Below are 25860 nucleotides of genomic sequence, written 5' to 3' on the forward strand. Positions count from 1 at the left end.
CTGAGGCTCAGAGTGATGAAGTGACTTGTCAGAGGGCCCCCAGCCCAGCAGCAGCAGAACTGAGCTAAGAACTTGCTCCTAGACAGCAGTGGGTGGGGCCTCCTTGGGGTCCACTTTGAGGTTCTGCCACCTCCTAGGTGCTGGCTGTCAGGTCTGCGCCTACATAGCTCTGCCAGGAAACCAGCTGGGGAGTGTCCAGGCCTGGGGGTTGCTGAGGGAGAGGGGACCTGAGGATCCCTGAGAGGGAGCCGTCCAAAGCCCGCAGTACCTGGGCAGCATGTAGAAGCAGGGGTCGGGGAGGTGACCTGCTCCAGGGCAAAGGACCTCCTTTCCAGCCTGGTTCCATTATCACTGGGACTGGAGAGGCAGAGTAGCATAGTGGTAAGCATCTGAGCTCTGGCCTCAGACTGTACAGATCTGAACCCCAGCTACATCACCTATCAGCTAATCTGACCTTGGACAAGTTTCTTAATCTCTCAGTGCCTCAGTTCCCTCACCTAGAAAAACTGGGAATAATTACAGTGCCAACTTCATGGAGTTTCTGTGAGGACTAAATGAGGCAATACACATTCAGACAGGAAGGGTTCAATGAACACCGATTACTACCACCACTGCCACCATCCCAGGGAGGCAAGGCCATGCGCCCCAGGTGGCCGGACTGAGGTATCCACTCTTGCAACTGTGCCCCACTGCTCCCCAATAGTGCCAACCTGAACCCCAACACACAGATCCTCTGGGGAGGGCTTTGTCTCTGGTTTTGCAGACATCAGTGAGTGTGACATCCGTAAGAACCCCAGATGCAGGCTAAGAACTGCAATCCCTGTTACAGGTGGGGAAACGGCTGGTGTGGTAACCCTGGGCAAGAGCTGGTGCTAGAAGACACAGGATGGAGGCCGGCCTGCTCAGGCCAGGCCGCTGTGTTACTGGCCTCAAGAGGAGCTGACGAGGGCGGCAGAGGAGGAAATGGGAGAGGAAGCGAGGCTGTCGGCAGCCGACCACCACTGCCTGTCTCTTCTTTGAGGTGCAGCTTCCTGAGGGGCTGGGGGTGAAGTGGGAGTGTGGGTGTGAGCGTGCATGAGGCGTGCACACGTGTCCCTTCATTTTCCTGTGTGCGCAGCTGCTCTCTGAGGGGTCCAGCTATGAGGGGGATGGAGGTGTTTTCACAATACGATGTGTGCACATACACATATCTGTTTCCTGAGGAAGCCGGCTGGGAGGAAGGGCATTTGTAAACATACACAGTGTTGCCATGTGCAGACCCTGCAGTGCGGGTGTCTGTACTTGCTAGACCCAGGAGGAAAGCACTAAATACTCTGCCACTTTGCAGCTATCATGGGTGAGGCCCAGAGAGGTACAGTCACTTGCTTAAGGTCACACAGTAAGTAAGGGGGCCAACCCAGATCAACCCATTTTACTTATCACTTTCTGGAGGTTTTAGAGGCAAGGTACCCTTCCACAATTGCTGCCCCAAAACTTGGCACAAAATAAACTTTAACTTAAGACACAGTCAACACGAAAGCTGAAATGCCCCTCAGAGACTAAATGGGCTATAAAGTGTAAACTGAGGTACAAAGAGGATAAGTAACTTAACCAAGACCATCTCACAATCCGCCAGAGACGGACATACGACCTGGTAAGGCAAAGAGCTCAGGCTCTGGTGTCAGACAGACCTGGTTTCTAAATTTGTTTCTATCATATTCTAGCAAGCTACCTAATGTCTTTGGGCCTGACAAATCCTCTGTAAAGTGAGAATAATAAGCACCTCTTAAAGTGGTCACGAGGATGAAATGAGATAACCCACGTCCAGTGCCCAGTACAATGGCTGGCCCACAGTAAGCAGGAACGGACATTTGCTATCTTATTACTATTCTTAGCAGGTGGATGTGGGATTCACTCTGGACCTGGATTCGGGTCTGTCTTGTGTGCAGGTGGGTGTGGTCCCTGCCCCCTCACCACAGTGACGGCATCGTTGAGTAGGGACTCCCCGAAGACAAGGATATGTAGCAGCTCGTTGATGTGAATTTCCTCGAAGACGGCTAGCACGGCCACGGGGTCCACGGCTGAGATGATGCTGCCAAAGAGCAGGTTATCCAGGAGGCCGATGTTGTTAATCTGCTCACCGCCCACCAGGCACACGGCGTACATGAGGCCACCCAGGAAGAAGGCGTTCCACAGCGTGCCCACCACGGCGAAGATGAGGATGGTGCCCAGGTTCTCTGTGAACTGCCTCAGTGGCAGGAAATAGCCCGCATCCAGGATGATGGGCGGCAGCAGGAAGAGGAAGAAGACATCTGACTGCAGGAAGGGGGGGGTCTCGCCCACGCCCTTGATGAGGCCCCCTACCAGCAGCCCCACCACGATCAGCAGGCAGCTCTCCGGGACAATGCTGGAGATAGTGGGGATCACATGGAAACCTGTGGAGGTGAGAGAATGGGAGGCCATAGGCTTGTGGGGAGCCAGGAGGGCAGGCTGCGGACAGGGCTGGGGACAGGGGCAGCTGGTGAGAGGGGCACAGGTTTGGTTTCAGAGGGCTGCTCTGTTAACTCTCTGAACCTCATCTTCCTCACCTGTAAAATGGAGGTGATAATCACAGCTTCACAGGGTTGCTGTACAAACAAAGTGACGATGTTGTTAAAGCGCTTTTATCAAAGGACATACAGATGTGATCTCTGTCACTGTCATAAAGTAGTAGAAAGCAGCAGCTCTGTATGCCTCTAGAAAGCAGAAATTATCCATTCATTACCGAGCCTCCAAGTACCTCCAAGTTCCCTGATCACCCTGTCAGCCCAGGTGAGCACAGGAGTCCTACTCTGGTGCCTTCCCTTCTCACAACTTCAATCCACAATCCAAAGGGCATTACCTACACCTGAACCCAAGTCATCTTTCCAGGCACGTGTTCAGGGAGGCAGCTATGAGCTCAAGACTGGGCATAACAATCTAATAATTCTGTCCAAGGGAAGACAGCAAGTACCCCATCATGGAGGTGTTTAAGCAGAAGGCAGGCAACTGGCTGATGAAGTGACACAGGAGACAGGAGAAAGCAGAGGAATCAAAGAATATCAGCGCAGGAGGGAACCTGGGGCTCATACTGCCCAGGGTTTGCAAACATGCAGAACACACGCAGCGACCTCCAACCCCGGAGCCACATGCTTTCCTGCTGAGCCCAGAGAGCTGCTCAGGAAGCCAACGGCCATCAGTCAGTTTTGCATGTGAGACAAAACCTATTTGCCACCCTGTTTCCTGAACCCAATCACACGCACTTTAAAGATGGGGCAACTGAAGCTCAGAAAGGGGAAGGGACTTGCCCGAGGCCACACAGCAAATCAGTAGCAGAACCAGGACAGAATCCAGGTCTGACCCACTAGCTCCCATCAAACTCTGCAGTTCTGTAAGTCAACCCCTCCTTCCTTCCCATTAAAGCATAAAATGCCCTTTTGCCTGAGACCCGCCAACCATCTCCCCAAGCCACGTCCTGACCAGCAGCTGCAGCAGCAGCAGGTCACCCTCTGCAGCAGGACCCCTTGGGGCTTCAAATCCAGAGCTGAGAGGTAGCAAAAATCTCCTTCGGAGAGGTCCCCTCTTAATATCAGGTTTGGCCCCAAGCTCCTTATGGGTTTTTGGTTTGTTTTGGGTAGGGAGGCGGGTGAAGACCTGAGCATCTAGCTACATGTTGGGCATATAACCCCCAGGTTCCACGTGGTTAAGAGGGCATGACGCTGTGCTCATGGTGAAAGCTCTCACTCTCCTCTCCCTAGCCTGTAAGCTTTGTGCAGGTACATTCCATATAGTTTATGATTATATACCCCCAGGGCTGGGGACACAGTAGCTGCTCAACAAGTATCTATGGATTTGAAAATGCAAAGGGCTGGGCCAGGACCCACGTGATTCCAGATAACCTACCTGGCCAGGCCTCTCCTCTCCTCGCCCCGGAGATCCCTGGGAAGGGAGAGGAACATCCTTCCTCATGCCCAAAGCCCCTCCTACTCTCCGGGGCTGATCTGGGTAGTGCCAGTGAAGCTACAAGTCAAGACTCAATACACCGTCTTGGCCCAGAACCTTGTCACAGAGCCAAGCACCTAGGAGACACTCAAAACATGTTGGCAAAAAATATATCTCCATCCTAGGCCAGGAGACTTCAAACAGACCTGACCAAAAGTCACCTCTTTTGATGAAAAGTCCCTCCATCTTTGTAGTGTTCACCAGTAACTCCCAGTGTTGACTTGGCTGGTGCACAGGGGAGAGATCATACTGACTCCAAGTTTCTCTGCTGTAAAGTCCAAACTTCCAGCACTGCCTCTGTCATCAGGTCTTGCTCGCTTCCCATGCTGCCCACTCTCAATCCTTATGTTTCAACTTTGACAAATTCCTTGTAATTCCCCCAAATGAGCTTTATCCTCTTTTGGCGGTAGAACTTTGCCTAGTCTAGTTTGCCTCTCCAGAATACCACTTCTGTACCTCTACCCCAACCGTGTGTGGCTGATACCATATCCTTCTGCCTGCCTCCTCCTCCAGGAAGCATTCCCTGACCACCCTTGTCTGCCCAGGTTAGGGCAAAAGTCCTTCTCTGGTGTCTCCCCTATCATAACCTTCTATCCACAGTCATCGCCCAGACTCCTCTCTCTTCTTGGCACCCAGCAAGGTCAGACAACAGAGGCAGAAGCAGCAGGGACAGGACAAGGGCACTATAGCTGAGATCTGCACTGCCCTGGAGGGGAGACAGGATAGCATGGAGGGTCCAGGGAGTAGAACTCCTGCAGGCATAGACCGGCTTCTGCCAGCTGACCTTCTCAACACCCTCCCTTCCCCACTGCCCGGGAGTTGAGCACCAATAGCTGCTGCAGGAGAAGGCAGAATCTAAAGAGACAGCCCAGGGCAGGTGGAGGATGGCTTCCACCTCCACCTAGCAAGTTAGGCTCTGAAACTGTCTCCCTGCTCTCTTGCCATTGGTCCAATCCACAGAGCTTTCTGGCCCCAGGAAGTGCCAGGCATGCACTGGAGACCCAGAGACAAGTAAGCCACAGTCCCCTGGGGTGGGGGTACTGGGGGTTGTGTGTGTGAAACGAGCCGAGAGCAATAACATGAAGAATGTTCATTACTCCTGAAGGTGCACCAGATGCCAGGCCTTGTGCTGGGAACCTGGCACGTCACCTCTTCAGTCCTCACAAAAGCCCTGTTGGATAGATATTGTCCCCATTTTGCAGAAGAGGAAGCTGAGGCTTGGCAACATTCAGTAGCTTCCCCAGAGTCTAAAGTAGGAGTTCCCCTCTAGCTCAGAACATCTCAAACCTGTGGCAGAGAGAGCTAAGTAACCCTTTACGCAGGCGCGGGTGTGTTCTCTGAGCCAGGCAGCGCTGTGCACTCGGAGCACTGAGGTTGCCCAGGGTCAGAACCTCTGTGCGGAGCTTGTGAGGACGGCCATGCTTTTCCCTACCTGGGGACCTTCAGGCTAGCAGGCCTCCATCCCTAGATGAAGAGACAGCTACTTGACAGATGAAAACCTGGTGCTCAGAGGAGGCAGGACGTGCCCAGGTCACCCAGGACTAGGTCCCAGGCCTCCAGACACGGGTGTAGTGCACTTTCTTCCAAATAAGCCAGCTCTCAGAGTACCTGGGCTGGGGCCTCATTCCGGGAGCGGATCCCCCCAGGTCTTCCTGTGTTGGCCCTGCCTCTCACGGTGCAGAAGGAACTCCGGGCCCTAATGAGGAAGGGGAGGGCAGGTCCAGGCTGAGGAGGAAGAAGGTCTGGGATCCACTTTGGCTCCTCGCCCACGGGTAGGCGGCACGTTACTGGAAAGCAGCTTCAGGGGGAGGGGTGGATTCTGTCATCAGGCGCAGTGGCTCAGGGCGGGGTAGGGGGGCCTGTGGGCCTGTTCTGGCTTGTCCTCTCCCAAGGCCCTGACTCTACCGGTCATCCCCACCCTGTATCTCTGGAGAGTCCCTTCGAAGTGCAGGAAGCTTGCTTACCCTGAGTGTGGTGAAAGGGGTGCAGCTGGGGCCCCTGGTCCCCTGACAAAGGCCCAGCATTGAGGTGGGACCCCAAAATGCCAAGAAACAAGGCAAAGCTTCCAGGGCCCGAACCTGTGGCAGAGGTGATGTCACCAGGATGGAATCAGGGGGTGGGGCAGAGGCAGTTAGATCCAGAGCCCTGAGAGCTGAAACAGAATTTGGAGAGCATCCAAATCCTCCATTACAGGGTTAGAGAAACTGTGACTCCAAGAGAAGCGGTGACCCATCAGTGGTCACGACCAGTCCCACCACGAGAACCCACAAAGCTCCAAGGCCAGTGATCACTCAGGCCATATGGCCTCCTGCTGGAGCACCCAGTCCTCCCAGAGCACGGAGGATGGAGAAGGTGTGGAATTCAACAGCTCCCCGCCACAGGGCAAACCTGCCGACACAGTTGGGGGCTGGCCTCCCTTTTAAATGAAGAGGCTGAGGGAAGGGAGAAGTGTTTCTCACTCTGTCCAGTACAGGTGGCAGTGGGGCAACTGGGGGCACTGGGGAACACACACACACATTCCCTGCACTCTCAACTCTCTGACACACTCACCCTCTCACACTCACTCCCCTATGCACACAATAGCCTACATTCTTGCTCTCTCTCACTCTCACCCACACTCTCACTTCCTTACACACACTCACATGTACTCAAATTGAACAGACTCTTGACCAAACTTCAAATTGGTGAGGGGCTCCTGGTCCTCTGCAGCCTCCCTGATCGTCACCGTGAGGACATTTTACTTACATCTCCTCCGACTGTCCCCATCTGCTGGGACTGGCACAGTGGAGCAGGCAGGCAAGGCAGTCCCATGTCTCCCTTGGTTGCCAGGGTGACTAGACACCCCTGATCCCACTTCCCACATCTGTTCCCTGGCCTGGGCGGTCAGAGGGGAGTGCTGGGAAGAGGGGCCTCCCTGGCCCTCCAGTGCCGGGTCACCAGGGACCCCGGTGCATGTGAGGGGCTCTGCCGCCCTAGTTCCAGGCCTGAGGACTGCTCTGGGGCTGCAACTTGGCCAGGTCCCAAGGGATTCCTGGTTACACAACGATTCCATTTCTTTAACTCCCTCTTCAACTGCCCCAGCAACCAGTCTCAACTATAGTAATGAAAGGTAATAACCTCCTGACGAAAGCCTGGCACTCTACAGTTTATAGCAGTGTGCTCTGAGTAACTCGTCTGCATCTCGCCAAGCTCTGGGACGTCACAATTACCATCCCTTCATTTTAGAAATGAAGAAACTGAGGCACAGAAAGGGGAAGCAATTTGCTCAAAGTCAAGTAGCTGGGAACCAATTCAAATCCAGGCAGTCTCTGGCTCCAGGCTATGTTCCTAGTCACTTCCATTACCCCTGGCTTTATTCTTATTTTATTCCTAAGGGGAGCATCAGAACCCAAAACTGAAGAGCTCCAAAGTGGTTCCCTGAGCCAGAGGTGGTATTTCTTTCCATGAGCTCTTCTCCAGGGAAGTCTCATGGCTGCTTTCCACCCTAGAGGCCTCGCAGAGACCTTGGAGGAATCTTTCCTACCTTTTCTGCCAGCCTCTTCTCTCCCCAGTCAACTCGGCCAGAAGGGGTCAGTCTTCCCCTAAACTCCTAGGGCAGGAGGTGGAATTCTCAGACTGCACAGCCCCTGCCTGCCTCGTTTCCACTGGGGCTGGAGGGTCCTTTGGGGCAGGAGGGGCTCTGATTTTTCTTGAGTCAGATTCTCAGTGTTGATGGTTCCCACCATCAACGTCAGCTCCAAGGACCAGGGAGAAAGATAAACCAGATGCAGCCGCTGCCTCAGTAGGTTTGCAGCCAGACCAGCAGAGCACTCGCCACTCTGCCCTGGGTTCTAACCAGGGTGCAGCTACTGAATAGCCTGGTGGCCTTGGGCAAGTTATATCTCCCACCCTTAGTTCTCCCATCTGTGGAAGAGCCTACTTCAGAAGGTTTCTGGAGCAAAAGAGGACATTTAAGGCTGAAGAATGCCAAATAATGCTGGCACTCAACATTAGCAAAAGTGGTGACTGCTATTATTATAACCTTCTTCAAAACCCAGGTATAACATGGATCAGTCTACAATATCATGACCTACTGGTGAGCACTTGCTCATCACTGGGTTTTAAGCTCCCTAAGGGTGGGAACTTTTCAGAGTCATCTGGGTCTCCAGCTTTCAGCACAGAACAGGCATTAACTATTTGTGAACTGAGATAAAACTGACTTTCAGATATGAAGTGTGGGAAAGAGAAAGGAGATGGTCGGGAAGGCTCTGAAGTTTCAAGAGTAGGTGACGCTCCCAGAGTAGAGACCATCTGAACTGGGCTTTGAAGGATCAATAGAAGTTTACCAGAAAGAGAAGCAGGAAAAAACCATTCTAGGGTCTGTATTCTCTAAAGAGCCCAGCACAAGTATTCTGCACGTAGCAAATGGATGTATGGGTAATGAATGAATGAAAAACAAGGAAAGAAAAAGACAACAGAAAGGCAGGCTGACCTCACCAGGCCTTTGCCAATATCCAAATATGAGTGCTGCTGGGAAGATTAAATGAGATGATGTCTGTAAAACACTTAGCACAATACCTGTGACACGTGTCTCTGAGTTGGTCCCTCTTCTGTAACTGGGATGAAGATGCCACTGCCAGGGTGTCTGTGTCACTGAGATCATTTATTTAGAGCTCCTGGGCCAAAGGAGTCACCCAATAAATGACAATTTTTTAAAAAATGTAAACCAACAGTGCCCACTCAGTAAGACTGTATTTGATCTTGATTCACTTTAAGATACAATCTCCAGCACAGAGAAGGAGAAAAACACATACTGGACACTTAGAGTGTCTGATGCAAGGTGCTATGCTGAAGCTTTTACGTATTTCCTCTCATTTCATCTCATATCCTGACCCCCATTTGACAGATGAAGAAACTGAGGCTCAGAGAGATGAAGTGACTTGCCCAAGGCTACCTAGGTAGGAAGGGGCAGAGTCAAAATTAGAACCTGAGTCTCCTAATTGCCATTTCTTTGTGCCAGGCTGCTAACTAAGCCTGTCGGCATCATCAGGAAGAGAATTCAAGTCTGCAATATGCCTCCCCTGAAAAACAGCCATAAATAACTCTGATTCAAGTACATGGGGTGGAATCGTTCTCTATGCCAGGGGAGTCAGTCTCTCTCTGGGCCTTCCCCCATCATTCTTCCAAATGGCACCTGTTTCTCCTGCCTGTTTCAATCCACATCTCAGGGAGATAGGGCCCTACTCTCTGGGAACTCAAGTCTGGGTGGGAAATTAGCTAATAAGCTAGTTGAGAACACAGTACCGTATGCTGGACCACCTGAGGCATGGGAAAACAAGGACTGGGCCAGGAGGCCAAAACTCAGGTTTGAGGCCCAGTTCTTCCCTTGAGTAACCAGGAGGCGTTGAGCAAATCATTACACTACAGACGGACCTCAGTTTCCTCATGTGCAGACAAGTGAGAATCAAAGGACCTGACACAGAAGCACCCTGTACATTGTGAAGTGGCAGACAAACTTCAGAGAGAGATAAGGACAGAAATGCCACATGGGTCCGGGGACCAAGGAGACTTGAGAGCAATAGGCAGAGTGGTGCTGGCGACTTGAGAGCAATAGGCAGAGTGGTGCTGCGACTGCCAGCCCTCTCGGAGACCAGGCAGGAGAGGCTGTGATCAGGATTCTGGGTTTCGGGAGCTAGCCGAGCTCAAGGTTACCCCTTAGCACTAAACCAATTCCTTTACTCCAGTTGCTAGAAGTACCCAAACCCCATCTCTGTGCACACAGAGGGGAATTCTTCACCTTGAACTTCTATCCACCTTTCAAAACCCAGTGCAGGTGTTACCTCTTCTGGGAGGTCTTCCCTGAACTCCTAGGCTGAGTCACATGTTGCTGCAAACTGAGGAACGGGAGCTCAGCTCTATAGCTGGTGTTCTAGTTGGCTTGGCAGCCCAGGCACAGCCCAGGACCCCACAGAGGTGACATTCAGGATAAGAGGGTTAAAGGAATGATGGAAGCTTCCTAAAGGACATAGGATTGAAGTTGGGTCTGGCTCGCAGAGGTTGGGGGTGGGGGGCTGGGGGGCTGGGAGAATAGTGAACAAATGAACAGGGAAGGCATCTCAAAAGCCTTCCAAGAACCCCGAGGCCCCAGCCTGAAATGAGACTGAAAGTGAGGGAAGTGCTGGCACACGGCTGGAGTAGGAAGATCGTGCTGGGGTGGCACCTCTAGGCACCCAGCACAGCCTCCCCACTCATCTAAGCTCTCCATAAACATTTGTTGAATGAATTTCACTCCGGCAGATTCTCCCCAGCCCCCACAGGAAAGGTGTTGGATGGAGAGTCCCCATGCAGTAGAGATGGAGGATGACTCACAGGGGAGGGGAGGGAGGGACACAGACCAGGGACTGGCAGTAAACAGTCTATGTGTGTTGACAAGATACAGAGCTCCAGCAGCCAACGGCAGGGCCTGGCAGGGAGAGGTGTCCACGCAGCCAGTCAGGGTGGCAGCTCAGGGGGGTGGGGTAGGACCTCAGGCTCCAAAGACTCCCGTGGCTGGTTTGGTGACCATGTGATATACACTGGTTTCTTTTTATCTTTTTCAAAATATATATTAGTTTTGTGATTTTAAACGAATCCCATGGTCATTTAAAACTTTTCCTCAACAATATATAAGTGCACTAAGTCAAAGGAGAGTAATTTATCAATGATTCTCCCTTTCCTGTGCCCACCACACACCCTCCCAACCCCCAATCCACACTGTTAACAGTTTGATACACAAACTTCCAAATTTTTCTGCACCTATAATTTTAGATTTTGTGTTTCAGTGGTATATTCCACATACTGTGCTGTAACTGCTTCTGTGGGGCAGAGACCATGCTAAGCACTTCACTGCAGCGTCTGGTTTAATTCTCTAAACAACCCTACTGCAGTAGATACTATTATTGTCCTCATTTTAAGGTAAGCAAAGAGGTCAGAGGGATGACCACTTACATGCCCTAAGATCACAGAGCCAGGGCTACAGAGCAGTGTTTCAGACCCAGGCCGACCTGCCCCTCCCCCCCCACCCCTGCCCCCTTCACTGTGTGTATGGCCTTGCCTGTGCCATCATGTACTGGATGGTCCCTCCACGGTGGCTTTGGGCTGAAGGCTAGTTTCTTAAACTCTGAGATCCTCCACTAAGAGCCCCAGACAGGCCCTCCCTCTGTGTCTGGGAGTGAAACCAGGAGGCCTTGGCTTCTGCTTTCTCCTGACCCAGAGGTACCACTGGCGTCAAAACAAATCTAAATCACATCTTTTGCAAAGGAGGCCCTTCTGGGCTCCCCAGATTTCAGCCATGGAGTGTGGAGGAGAGGAAAGCACCAAATGCTTGAGCTGGAAAAGAACCTGGGATGAGTCTGGTTTCAAGCCAAGGTCTCCCTCCTTTCCTGGTGCCCCAAGGTGTGCAGCTCCCCTGCACGGGCTCTCCCCTTTCTGGCCCATCCCTGTCCCTGGCCCTGTCCTGACTCCTGCCAGACTGCCCCTCAGGACTTGCAGGCAGCAGCAGGAGTTCCAAGCACCAGTCTGCCCCACACCTGGCGTAAGGAAGAAACAAGAGGCTCGATAAGCGAGGTTCCATTTCCAGAAACTTTAGAGCCCTGGGAAAGCTGGATGTTTCATTTCTTTTATTTTTGCTGGGGGTAGGGTGTAGTTTGCAAAATGCAAATTTAAGAGAAAACTGGAATTGAGTATATCAAATACCTGCTGTTCTTCATGCCCTAGTTGAAAGTCACTTAGGTTAGAAGCACAACAATGAATTAAATCCATCATATATAACTTGAACTTCTCACAAGATCATCACACTTAGATAAAGAGAGGTGGAGTACAGAGAGGTGGCTGTTGGAAAGCAACACAAGAAATTCTACCATTTCCAGGACAACAGCCTTGCAGAAAAGAAAGCAAGTCCTGGCACCCCCATTTTCAGCTGCTGCAGGGGAGGGAGGGGACGCTGCAAAGGGACAGCATGACTAAGGTGGCAATGGCCAGGTGAGGGAGAGGGAGCAGCGGCCCAGGGAGGCATCTGGGGCCCCTTAGACCCCTCCCAGCTCAATCACTACAGAGTCTGTTATGTGCTTGACAGCACCTAGGGGTGATGATGAAGAGGGGGTGCCTGGAACCCTTCAACCTGAGCATTTTGGTGACCTCTCAGAAACGTCAAAATGACACTGATGAAAGAAAATGACTTGCAGAGGACAGAGCTTGGAGTGGGCCCGAGAAGGGGGAGACTTCTGGAGGGGTAGGGATGGGGTGGACCTGCAGAGTGGCAAGGACACAGGAGCTACGCTCTCATCTCCCCACCCCCAAACCTGCTCCTCCTCCAGTGGTCCCTGTCTCCCCAGCATCCCTCAGTTGCTCAGGCCCCAAACACTGGGATCATCCTGACTCCTTTCTTTCTCTCACACCCCACATCCAAACCAGCGGCAAGCCCTGCATTTGGCTCTACTCACTCCCCTCTGGCTCTACTGGCCTCCTTGCTTTTCCTTGAGTGCAAATATGATTCCACCCCAGGAACTTTGCATTTGCTGGCTCCTCTGCCTGAAACATTCTGCACTGCATAGGTGGATGGCAGATTCCCTCCCTTCTTACTAGGTCCCTGCTCGAATGCCGCCTCCTCAGTGGGGGTCTTCCCCTACCCTCCTATCTGCCTTCCCTGCTTTATCATTCTTTAGAGCACATACCACTTCCTGACAGTCTGTCTGTGCTCACTGATGGTTTCCCTGACCCAGAATGTGAGCTCCGTCAGGGCAGGCTGTCGCAACTGCTGTCATGTGCCTGGAGCTGTGCCTGGCACACAGTAGGCTGTGCCTGGCACACAGTAGGCTCTCAATCAGGACTAGCTCAGTGGATGACTGTCTCCTGCCTCAATGACCTAACAAGGTTGCTGTGAGGACCACATGAGACCTAGACATGGGAGCACTGAGCAGACTACGAGATCCTGTCGGGGTGGGTTACTGCAGAGCCGTCCTCCCAGGTGCCGCTCACACTAGCTCCTTCAGCGGCTCTCCCCAAATACCCCCCAGGGCAGAACTAGTCACACCCAGGGCTGTGATCCTTCAGGGCCTGGGACACACGGCCCTCCGCCGAGAGTCTTCCCACACTGTGTGGTTGGTTGGCTGTGTCCTCTCCAGACCACTCCTCAAGGGCAGGGACCCTGTCCTATTCACTGCCAACTCTCCAGCACTTAGCACAGAATCTGGCACATGGCAAGGATAAGACTTGTTTGTTGAGTTTGCATGACTATTCGTTGGATTTAACTTAACCTCCAGTGTTGGCGTGAAGCTTGTGTACACTAAAAGCTACCTGAACTGGCCTAAGCCTGAAGGAAGCGCAAAGTCCCAGCATCTGGAAAGGCAAGACGCTGGTGTAGCTGGAGGACTTCTACTGGGTACAGATGACAGTGAAGGCTGAAGAGGAAATAATTTCTCAGGCAGTTATAAAACAGCTTTTCCTCTGGTCCTCACTAAAACCCAGAGCAAAAGACAACAGATGAGGAAACAGAAGTTCAGAGAGGTCCGTACATTCACTCAAGGTCACACAGTTAGCAGCAGAGCTAGGTCACAAAGCTGAGACAGCTGACTCCCAGTCCAGTGCTCAACCAGGGCCAGATTGTGAAAAGCCTTAAATATCCTGGAGAGGGAATACTGGGTCAACCTGGTGAAGCAGGCAGAGCTGCTGCAGGGCTTTGACAGAGGATGGTGAAAGTCTTGCCGGAAAGTACCTGGGGGAGGGAGTCAGGGAGATGGTGCTGGTTCCCAGGCTCAGCACCCTGGGGTGAAGCAGAGCTCTCCAACTGCCTAGCCATTAAGTCTGGGCTCCAGGGGCAGCTGGCACTGCCTCCTGCATATTTCAGCAGGTGGATAAGCCCCCCTCTCCATCTCACTTCCACATATCTGCAGAGACTAGAAAGCTACAACTGGAGAGAGAAGGGGCCGGAGCCAACCTCAGGCTGGGGATCAGGAGACCTGGGTTCCAGTCTAGACCCTGCCATCACCTCACCAGGTGCTTTGAACAAGCCCTTGCCTTTCTCTGGCCTCAGCCTCCCCATCCTAAGAGGCATGGTGAGAGCCTTTCCAGCTCTGACATCTGACCAATGAGCTCTGCTGATAGACAAAGCCAGGGCTCTGTAATACCCACCATCTCTGTCCAGGTCAACAAGCACAGTGTCTGGGCCCAGAACAGTCCGCATGCAGAGCAAGGCTGCGTGCGGCAGCATGGGGCAGTGTAAAGAGCCCTGGTCTGCTAACAAGGGAGCTGGCTTCTGTCCCAGTTCTAAACCTGAACTTACCTGTGATCTCTGGCAAATCATAGTATTGCCCTGAACCTCACTTCCTTCCTCTCTAGCATGGGGATGAGCGATACTGTGGCACAGGATGGTTCTGAGAGAGAAGAGGGGATGGAGGTAAAAACACTGAGAGGAAAATAAAAGAAACATTCAGATTGCTGCAGCAATCATTGTGACAACTCCACTTCCAAGGAAGACACGAAGAGGGTGGAGGACACACCTTGGATGAAGGGGTGGGATGGCAAGATGCCTCTCTGCTGCTGGGGAGCAGGGTACATCTGCCCTCCAGGACTTGGCCTCCTCTGTGGCCCAGTGTGGCCGCCACCTGACTTGGCTTCCACAAGAGCACAGCAAGAATATCGTGACACCAGAGGCCTGCGCCCTCCATTGGAGCAGAGGCTCATTCTGGAACCCAGGCCGAGCCCCACAGACAGGCCCCAGTGAGAGGAGGACCCACCAGTCATGTGGGGGTCTGCACTAGGGGCAGCTCCTCTTGGGGGTGGGCAGCCAGCACTCTGGGGAACTGAGGTAGAGGTCTGGGCCAAGGGAGGCAGTCCACGTGCAGGCTGCGAGGTCCCGAGTGAGATGGCTGGGAAGGGAGACATTGGAAAAACAAACAGGGTGTTGCCTCAAGGTTCAGTCCAAAGTTTCAACTCAAATTCAGCTATCAGTCAGGGAAGGCAGGGAGCCTGCGATTAAGACACAGCATGGTCTTGAGAACCCAGCACCAGGTTTCCTGGCTCTGCCATCTACTCACAGGTAGGTACTCAACTTCAGAGTCTTGATTTCTTCATCTGAAAAGCAGGTCTCATAATCATTTCTATCTCAGAGAGCTGCTCCAATGAGATGATGGACATGGTCCCATCACTGCCCCCAAGTCCCAGGCCAGAGAGGGCCCGATGGCCCCAGAGCACAGCCACACAGCACACTCTGAGGCAGCCCCTCCGAAGCAGAGCTTGGTGCCCTGTCCCTGTCATCATTGGATCCAGGCTGAGCCTGGCTGGCAGAAGTCCCTAGAGGTGCTGAGGGAAGGCAGAGGGGAGGCTGAAGAGAGGCAGGAGCCCTCTGGAGCCCCACTGAACCTGCTTCTAGTCCCCTGTAAAATCTGTAAAAAACTTCCTTCCAGGGTCCCTGAACACGGATGTGAAGAGGATGTGGCTCACGGATGTGGCTGGGCCTTGCAGACGCAGGTTTCCTGCAACCTCAGCAGCGGGGTCCCTGAGGCAGGCTGCTGGCGTGGGGAGGCCAAGTTCCCCCTAAGCAGGTGCCCGAGGCATCCGTCTCAGGGTCTGCCCTGAGTCCCCAAACACTTCTCCTAAAAACAGCCCACCTAGCTGAGCGTCAAGACGGAGGGGGACCAGTAGGCCTCTCCCTGCCTCCTCTCCCTGTCCACTTAGGACAGTTTGCCACCTCAGGCCTCCAGGAGCCAGGAGATGCGTGGAGTAGATGGGAGAGCTGAGCATGCTCAGAGGTGGCTGCCCTTTAGAGGACACTGCAGAGAAGAGATGAGGACACAGCCAGCTGCAGGCCTTGGTCCTGGTGCCAGGAAGGCCCAGCACTCCAGAAACAGCAAAGGGAAGTCAGCCTCTCCTGGGGAAGAAGAGGGGCAGCAAAAAGCCACAGGAGGTTAGAAGAGGCAGGGCCTCCCCAGACCATTTCAATCTGACCCCTCCACTTCACAGATGCAAGGAATGATGCCCAGAGACAGGGAGGGACTTGGCCAAGGTCACACTGCAAAGTGGTGGCAGAGCCAGGAGTCACACCCAGAACTCATACTCCAAAGCCAGTCCTTGCTTGGAATACAGTACTTCATCCTACTCCCACCTTCTGGAACTCTTCTAGAGGCACCTCCCAGGCCCGGGTCCAGCCTGCACGGCCCCTTCTTAATGTCTGCACACACTGCCTTGGGGGACACAGTGCAGCCGTCTACCTGCAACCAGCGTGGGAAGGGAGAATCACACCAAGCCCTGTGCTTTCTCATTTTGCCTCAGTAATGCCACGAGGTAGGTACAGTTTCAATTCTGGGGGGAGAAACTGAGGCTCAGAGCCTAAAGAACTTGCCCAAATGGCACACAGCCAGCAAGCAACACAACTGGTATTCGATTCCAGGACTGCCTGATCCCAGAGGGCAAGCTCTGCCATCACGCCAGGTTTCTCGATAGGAAACGATATGTAACAGCTTCCTGCTGTCGCTCTCATCCTCAGGGCACAGGTGCCGGCCTCTGGCTCCAGTGGAGCTGTGCGGTGAGAGCCTGGCTGGAGGCCGGGAGCCCATCAGTGACGAGCAAGGTCCCAGGCAGGCTGAATAAAGAAAGCCTCCATCGGCACCTGCTTCCCCCTGGGCAGGGCCCACCGTCATATGAGCCTGCACATGGCACAAAGGCGGGGATGGCTGTGGCAGCAGGAGCTGGGGAAGCAGTCCCCGCAGGGCAGGACACGGAGGGCCTGGAACTCCAGCTGGAGTCCTTGCTCTAATCAATTCACTGATCCTCATGAGACGGGGCTGTTGATGCTGATAGCACTCACAGAGGGCTCCTGAGTCCTCACAAGTACCCGGTGAGGGAGGCCCTATCATACCCACATCACAGATGAGGAGCCTGAGGGTCAGAGAGGTAGGTTGTCTGCCCAAGGCCTCTTAGCTGGAAAGTGGCAGGGCCAAACAGGACTCAAGCCCAGGAGGCTGACTCTGGAGCTGACAGGTACTCATCCTCCAGGGCGTTTCTGAGCTGGGTTCCTCATCTGAGCCACAGAGAACATGATCTGGATAACTTTTTTCTCTATTCTCCAAAGGATGGACCTGACTACAACTGTCTCAGGATGTTCAAAGGAGGAGGCTGGGGGCCTCAGTATGGAATAACTAGTGCTGTTATCAGTGGAATGGAAAGAACACTATCCCTAATGCTTGTCCCCACACTGCCCTAACTCTAGGCCTTGGGTTTGCTCCTCTGTGAGGGGAGAGGATGGGGTAACCTCAAAATAGCTTTCACCCTGGCATCCTAGGATTCAAGTTCCACCACTTTCTGGTGCGTGTGACCCTGGGTAAGCTAGTTAACCTCTCCAGACTGCAGGGCCCTCATTTATAAATGGGGACACCTCCACCCACCTCACACACAGGGTCAGGTGAGGCCCACCGAGACAATGAAGGCAGAGGGCTGAACATGGAGTCACACGAGCAAAAGCTGGAGCATGAGGTGGTTGTGCCTATTCTTCGTGCAGAACTCCTGTGACACCATTCACTGCCATTAGAACACGTGTCACTCCACAACCTCACCCTGAAAGCAGATACCAGGGCTAAGAGCCCCTCCCCAAGCCCTACCCTGGACCAACAGGGCACTCCCAGGTGCAGCCTGCCCAGCTCCAGGATATCACCACAGGTGCTTTCATAATGAGCGGAGCTATGGCTCCAAGACAAGCAGGAGTCAGAGCGCGGGGAGCCACATCCGCCGCTATGTGCCTGGCACCACACGTGGTAGCCAAATACCGAGGAAAGCGGGGCCCACCTGGCCTGGTACCGAGCAAATCTTATCTCACCACATTCTTCCCTGGGAGGAGCAGAGTAGTGAGGCAAAGGCCCAGCCCATGCTGGTCAGGGTTTCGTTTCCGGATTCTTGACCTCAGCCCAGGTGTAATCTCACAGGCCTGGGGGACCCCTCAACTCTCTTGCAGAAGCTGTGAGGGTGAAGGCTTAGGGGCTCTAAACACTGAGCTAGAAGACATCTGAGAGTCTACGCAGATCCAGGCCTTCATCTGCCTGAGAGGACAGGGCAGGGGTGCTAGCTTGGCATCTTGGAGGGGAGGAAGTGAGCTCACAGAACCCCAGGTTTGGGGGTCCGGTTAGGACAGGGAAGGCACTGAGCCTAGACCAGGGCTGGATCTCATTCCCATCCAAATCCCCACTCTTCTGCTCCACCTTCCTGCTTTTCTGCTCTCTTGGACGCGGGGAGGGTGGGTACAGATCACTGCCTAATCACTCCAGTAGTCTTAGCCAGGGACCAAGGAGGAGATCAGGTCTGGCAAATTTTCTGTAGTGCCTTCTCCCTAGCAGAGAGTCCCCATAGATAAGTGAGGGGTCGAGTTCTCATCCAGAGAGAGTGGGAATTGAGGAGGGAGGAGTGGGGCACCCTGGGAAGCTGTAGCTCCAACGACTCCCTTGGCTCTGGCTCCATCATTTGCTGGCTCTGTGACCTTCCCCAGGCCACTGTTTACTCACGTGTAATATGATGGGCTGAGTTAGCCTCTCAGAGGCCTCCTCTAGCTCTGACAGCCTAGGATTTTATATAATAACTGGCACACATGCATCACTCTCCATTTTGCTTTGTATTTTCCCATACTTTGTTGCACTGAAACCTCATGACATCTTTCTGAGGCAAGTAACCTCCTAGGTTAAAGGTGAACAAACCAAAGCTCAGGGCATTTAAACCCAAGAACATACCCAGATAGGGCACAACAGAGCCAAGGCTTGCACCCTGGGCTCCAGAAGCAAAACCCTGGGCTCCACATAGAGGAACACTGAGAGCGGCCCGACCAGGCCAGGGTGGAAGGCCTGAGTGACGAGTTCAGGAGCTCACCCTACCTGTCTCTCTTGAAGTTGCTTCTACGATGCAGATAAGGGGACTCTTTTAAAAGCTCAGATTTAATGACAAAAGTAAGCTGCAAGAGATATGGACAGCATGATCGTTATGGTGAAACAATTTTTATTAAAAAGAACTTCACGGGGGGTTGGGGGGTGTAGCTCAGTGGTAGAGCCCATGCTTGGTGTGCATGAGGTTCTGGGTTCAATCCCCAATGCCTCTGTTCATGGGAAATAAATAAATATTTAAAAAATTTTTAAACTGAAAAAAGAAATAAAAAGAACTTCACACAACTGTGGGGAAGAGTTTAGCCAGATACACTGAACTGTGGGGAGTAATCAGATCTGAGGAGCAGGGGAGTGAAAGGGATATGACTTGCATTTTTTTTCTTAAGTACTTGTGTAGTATTTGTTGGTTTTTTGTTTTTTTTTTTCCTTTTTACAAACAACAACAACAAAAATCTGGGGGGAAAATTTCTGAGCACCGGCTCTAAGTCAAAACTCAATGTTAAACTTTGATTATCTCATCTGATTTCCACAAAACCCCAGTGGAGTATAAGGATGTTCATAACAGCTTTATGCATAATTGTCAAAAGCGGGAACCAACGCAAATGCCCATCCACAGGAGAATGAAGCAACTGTGGCTTATTCACACAAGGCAATGCCACATAGCTACAGAAAGAATATAACTCTGGGACATGTGACGATAGAGAGGAACCTCACAGAAATGCTGAGCAAAAGAAGCCAGACACAAGAGTACCTGCTGTCTAACTGCAGATATACGGAGTTGAAGAAAAGGTATAACCAAGTGACAAAGACAGATGTCAAAATGTTGGTTCCCTCAGGGGAGTACAGACTGGGAAGGACAGAGGGGACTCCAGGAGGGCACACAGATGTCCTATATCTCAATCTGGGTGGTTAACATGGACATGAACATTTGCAAGTAATCACTGAGCTGTACAATTTAAGATCAGTGCACTCTACTGCGGGTATCTATGTATATTATTCCTCAATTAAATAAATAGAGGGAGGAAAAGATTTAAAAAAAAACATGCAGGGGAAAATTATTTCCAGAAAAAAAATGATGCTCACAGGTCAAGTACTTAGCCCAAGGTCATACACCTGGCAGGTAGTAGAGCTGGGATTCAAAGCCAGGTTTGTTGGACTCTGAAGATCTTAAGCCACCAGGCTATATTGACCCTTGACTGCCCTGAAGGATGCCTTGAGTCTCCTAATGGGCCCCTGTGTCGCTGCACAGGCAGCCTTGCCCATGGGTTCACGACCAGCTTGCTCCTCACTGTTAACCACTGGTCACTGTGGCTCAGTCACCTGCTCACACCAAGTGGAGCCAGGTCCCTCAGGCTCAGCTCACTGAGAGCTGCTGTTTAACCAGTGAGGCAAGAAGGAAGCAGAGGCTCGGCCCACAAAAAGCTTTGAGCCTGCTGGGAGCTGGGACAGGAGGAGTGCTCTGTGCCAGGAGAGGGTGCCTGGTGCACACCTACCTGCCATGACAGGCCCTGGCTCACAATGGGAATTTCAGATGTGGAATGATAGCCGAGCAGCAGAGCTGGACCTGGGCTTGGCTCTGACACCTGGCCTAGCGCTCCAAGTGCTAGGCTTCACTGACCCACTTTCTCCCATTAGGACCCCAGCTCCTGTTGACTCAGAAAAGCTGGATCCTGCAGGTCAACCTCACCATTCTTCCCCACCAAGAGGAGAAGAACTTTGAGGAACTTGGCTTCTCCAGAGCCACCCACACTCTGCTTTAAATTCCCAGCCTGCCTAAGCTCCCCCTCCCCCTCCAAAGGGAGCCACCTCCTGCTGCTTGGCATGGAGTCCCCGTCTCCTGCAGCATCCTTTCCACTCTCCCCCCAACTCCTACACAATCCTGGTCCTGAACAATTTCCTGCAGCTTCCCATCTGATCAATTTCTTAGGAAGGATAATTATCCATAGAGAGAGGAGGCGGAAAATTCCCAGAGCCAAGAATATTAGGAAAAACTTCATCTAGTTCATTCTCCACCTGCCAGGAGAGCCTTCTTCCTAAACACAGTCATGGCCACGCCTCCCTCCCGAACCTCTGCAGTTCCTGCCACTACAGGAGAGTCCACACTACTCTGTAGTGAATCAGAAGCCTTCCTGATCTGTCCCAACTTCGGTTCAGGCCTCATCACTGCTCCATTCTAAGTGGCAGTGCCAGAACTGAGACCGTCTGCCACCAGGGCCCACGCTGCATTGTGCTGCCTCCCTGTGTCACTTCAGCCTGCCTCGTATTTAAGCTGTTTACATGTCTATCTCCCACACAAAACTGTCACCGCTGCAAGGGTGGGAACCACCTCCCACACAGCCGTGTGGATATGCAGTAGGTGCTCAGAGGCAAGTTGAAGAGGAGGTGAGATGCCTGGGACCACCACCTTGCCCCTGCAGAAGGAACAGGGCACTGTCCCAGAGGGAACAGTGCAGGAGAGAAGAACCACTTACGCTACCACAGAAGAGCTCTGGACTGGGGGTTGGAAGGCCTGAACCAACCCCAGCTCTGCCACCACCCACCGTGGCCTGTGGGCAAGTCACTTCCGCTCTGGCCTCTGCTTCCTTCTCTGTGAGATGAGGGTCAGGCTCTGTCACTGCTGGCCAAGCCCTCACTGCTAGATGCCCTCCACAGCTTTATCACTGAAACTCCACACTGTGCACGTCAGTCACCGCACAGCTGCAAGAGCAGGAGCCAGGATTGGAGTCCAGGCCTTTTAGTCCCCAACCCCCTTATCTTTTTCCATTACACCTCCTGGTCCTAACTCTGTCTCTAGGCTCCCTCCCAATAATAAAGTCTGACTCTCTGATTCCAGACCTGCCCCTCTGGGCCTGATAACTCCCCAGACCACGTGAGACCACAAGGTTCAGCCAGGAGCAGGCATGTCAGGGCCCTCCCACATGACAGGTCTGGTGACATCCTGCCTGCGGGCGCTGGGCTGGGCAGGGGAGGCGGCAGGAGTGCAGCAGAACCTGGCACCTCACTCAGCCCCTCCCCTCCCCACACGCTCTCACCCTCTCCTGCTCTGCTCCGCTCCCTGTCCACTTCTTTCTGGACACGGCCCTCCATCTCACTTCTGGCCCAGCCAGGGGTGCCTGTTTGGAAGTTTGGCTCTTGTTCTTTCATACTTCCTGGTCAAGTAGCCGTGGGCCAGGGATCTGCTTTGCTAAGCTTGCTGCAGCCAACCCAAAGATGGAACCAATGCTGGGAGCCACCTCTGACCCCCCAGGCTGCTCTGTACATCCCTCACTATGTCAGACCACAGCGCCCTGCTCAGTGGCACTGCACAGCACCGGGTCCAATCCTGAGCCTAACCCAAGGCCCCCAGGCAGTAAATGGTTTGACTCCTACCTTCCTCTCTGTCCTCACACCACGCCTCCCTCTTACTCCACTCCAGTTTCCTCAAACACACTCTCCTTAGGGACCCTGATCTTTGAAAGGCAGGCTCCTTCTTATCATTTGCTCAGCTCAAAAGCCATCTCCTTGGAGAGGCTTTCACTGGCCATCCAAAGTAGCACGTCTTTCTCATATTTATCTTATTCAGGACACTTATTGCAGCCTGACATTGTGTCCACTGTCCAACATCCCACACTGGCCTGGGAGCCCCTGACATCAGGAACCTCCTCTTCTTGCTCCTGGCTGTGTCCTCAGCACCCAGAAGAGTGTCTGACATGGGTGGGATGGGGTGGGGTGTGCTACATATTAGACCAGGTGGCCAGAGAGGCCTCTGAGGAGACGGCATCTGATCCAGAGCCTGAATGAGGCAGTCGGCCTGCAGTGGTCTCCAGGCAGCCTTCCAGGCTCTGGGTTCTGTATGGAGGAACAGGCCTGGCAAGGTTTGGTGTTTGAGGAACCCAGGGAAGCTGGTGTGAGTGGAGTAGAGGAAAGAGCAGTGGGGAGTGAAGGAGAGAGAGGTATAGGGCATACATTTCCTTGGGATTTTTACCCCAAGTTCATCAGGAAGCAATTTAAAGGTTTTAGCAGGAGAACACCACGTTCTGGGTTACATTTCTAAACCATTCCTCTGGCTGCTTTATGGAGAGCTGATTACAGGCAGAGGGGAGTGGAACCAGGAGATCATGCTGGAGGCCTTTGGAGTCACCCAGGTTAGAGATGCTCATGGCTTGGACAGCGAGAGCAGAAGTGGAAATGGAGGGAAGGGGCAGGCATTCAATCCATGGAGCCATGCTTTCCACCAGCCCAAGAGGCCTGGTCGAGTTCACATCCCTCTGGCTGGAGTTCTAGATGCTCAGGAATCCAGCCCAGCCCAGCCCACCTACCCAATCCTATTTCTCACTGACCCAGCCCAGACTTCCCCCAGGCTGGCTGGGCCTCCTTCTCAGGTGCCCACCCATACACTGGCTGCTCAGAGCCTGAGCTGTGCGGCGACCCTCGCCTGAACTTCTACCTCCCCCGCCACTTCCCCTCCCTATCTGAGGGCCTGCATAAAGGCCCCTGTTCCCTGCTCATTCCAGCCACATTCCTCCCCTCCCTGAAGTCCTTCTGGGCTTTGGGTTTGAGGCAGCGGCCCAGCAGTCATCAAGTACTTAATTATCCCTCTTTTACTTTCCCAAGGTAGCTGTAAGCTGGATAAAGGCAGACACCACAACTCGCACCCTTCGGGGTTGTCAGGACACTCAGACAATGATGTGCCACAGAGAGCCCCCACCACCAGGCCAGGCTGCCAATAGGTCTCAGTCCTCAATCAATGGTAGCTCCCTCCTCACCACTTATCTACGAGGGCACCCATCCCTGGTGCTCACTGTCCTACAGGGAGGCTCAGCTTCTCTGCCCAGCCAGGCAGGTGGGTTAAGTATGTGTGGGGGTGAGGTGGGGGTGAGATGGGGGTGACGAATGCCCCAGTAGGTTCCCAAAGCAAAGATCAATGGCTCTGCATTATCTATGGCTTTGCATTATCCACATTTCTGCCTTTCTCCAGCTCCTCCTTCCATGTGAGATAAGCAAACTCCTCATAACCTTCAAGGTCTCGGAAATCTTCCTAATCCACCCCCAGCCCCACTCCTCCCATGCCCCCACAGCCCATGGGCCCCTGCTGTGTGTGGCACTTCACACAGGCACATCACAAGTGCCTATTTACAGCCAGCCTCTCCTGGGAGGCTGGCATTATGTTTATTCATCATTCCATCTTCAGTATAGCATTTATCAGGCACGAATCAGTGTTTACTGAGTATGTGTCTCCCCCTCTTCCAACTGAAGACCAAACTTAGATATTTCTGTTCACGGTCTCATCTGCATGCCCACCCCAGTCCTGGAGACATTCAGCCCTACCCCAATACCCTCTGGCCTACATACCTAAAATCATCCTCCACTGCTAGACTTCACTCTCATCTCTTCCTTTAATGCTACAGGACAGTGGCAACTCCCATTTCTGAGAGCTTATGATGTGCTCGGGGCTTTACAGACATTACCCCATTTGATTGGGGAAACTGAGGCTCAGACAAGGTGATGGAGTTAGGAAGTGAAAAATCTTCTGCCCTTAACATGGGCACAGATCACCTGGCACCTCATCATAGCTGGGCCTATTTTAAAACCCATCATCTGTTCTGCAAAATTTAGTGCTTTTATAGTTACACATCAACTTGTCATAGAAAATCGCGCTTTGCTCATTAAATGTTTCAAGTGATAAGTCTTGCTTAAGGTGGTGAAATGACTGTTATGTACGAGAAACAGCACAGGACTTGGAATGTAAGCCCTGGGTCTGGTTTCAGCTGTGCCGCAGTCAGGATGTATGACCCTAGGCAAGTCACCTAACCTTGCTGGGCCTCAGTTTCCTCAATTGTATAGAGGAGAATGACAGTATCTCCCCAAAAGGCTTCCTGATACATGCTAGAAAATGTTCTACCAACCTCATTAAAAGGATGAATATTATTTATCCATAGCCACCTCACCCTTGCCTTTAGCACAGCACTAGACACACAGCAGGCCATCAGTAAGTCTCGCTGAATGATTTTTCAGTTGCTGGGAGATTCAGGAGTCAGAAAAAACAAGTCAGTACTTCTCCTCCTCCTGACCCTAGAGGTACTCCTAAGTGCCACCATTTATCATGTGTTCGGAACGTGTCAAACTCTATGCCACGCATCTTACACGGGTGCTCTCCCTGAATGCTCCCAACATCCCTGCCAGTGTCACTCCATGTTGCAAGATGATCATATTGAGACTCAAATAGCGGGAAGTGACTTACCCAAAGTCACAGTGCTACAAAGTAGTAGAGCTGAAATTTGAATCCAGGTCTGTCAAGCTGCAAAGTCATCATGTTTCCAAAGGTAACTGCTTGGAGACACTCCTCTGCAATCCAAAGGTCCTGCCCTAAGTGGAAGCTTCTGGCAGTGCCCAGTGAGCCATTTCACACAAGCATCTCATCTAAATCCTACCTATCCTTCAGGGGCTAGTTCACCAGTCACCTCCATAAAGCCTCCCCAGACTTCCCAGGTGGGAAGGTCTTCCTGCCTCCTCTAAACCCTAAAAGGATTCCATCTGTACCTGGAATCACACTCACTTTCTACTGCCTGATTCCTGTGCATCTGTATTAAATTTCTCAGACCAGTCCCTGAGTTCCTTGAGAGAAGCAATTCTTGTGCATCTGTTTGTTCCACCAGCCAGGCAGGCCCAGAAGGGTGCTGTAGGGTGCCAGCTCCCTTCCCCTCTGAACTGTAACCTGAGTCTTGGGCTGGACTCAGCTAGGTGAGCTGGCCCTGCCTCATGCTGCCTACCTGGTACAGCATCGAGATTCCTATGGGCCCTGGCCCAGGACTCAGGAGGTAAGATCTCATTCCCTGGTATGATGGCAAAGATGTTATAAAAGCAGAGCACCCAGGCTCAATATTGGCTTGTGATGGAGTACAAAGGCCTGAGGAATTTGATGGGTGAGGGTAGAAGCCTCTGGGTCCTGAGCCTTGCACTCGGTTGTCCTGCAGAGACCTGTGTGGCCAAAGCCAAATGGCTTCCCTGC

The 25860-nt window shown here is 52.7% G+C and overlaps 1 protein-coding gene and 1 non-coding gene across 2 annotated transcripts in view; one reads left to right on the forward strand and one right to left on the reverse strand.

Annotated features, from left to right (window-relative positions):
* The window catches only part of SLC9A1 (solute carrier family 9 member A1), a 47179-nt gene that overhangs the window by 10332 nt on the left and 10987 nt on the right, over positions 1-25860 (reverse strand). Inside the window, exon 2 of the mRNA XM_006173690.3 lies at positions 1954-2414. Coding sequence (XP_006173752.1) covers positions 1954-2414 — 461 coding nt within the window. The remainder of the gene's footprint in view (positions 1-1953; positions 2415-25860) is intronic.
* On the forward strand, positions 19016-19087 carry TRNAT-GGU. Its single transcript has one exon. It is a non-coding gene; the product is annotated as a tRNA-Thr (tRNA).

The sequence above is a fragment of the Camelus ferus genome, chromosome 13, assembly GCF_009834535.1.
Source record: "Camelus ferus isolate YT-003-E chromosome 13, BCGSAC_Cfer_1.0, whole genome shotgun sequence".
NCBI lineage: Eukaryota > Metazoa > Chordata > Mammalia > Artiodactyla > Camelidae > Camelus > Camelus ferus.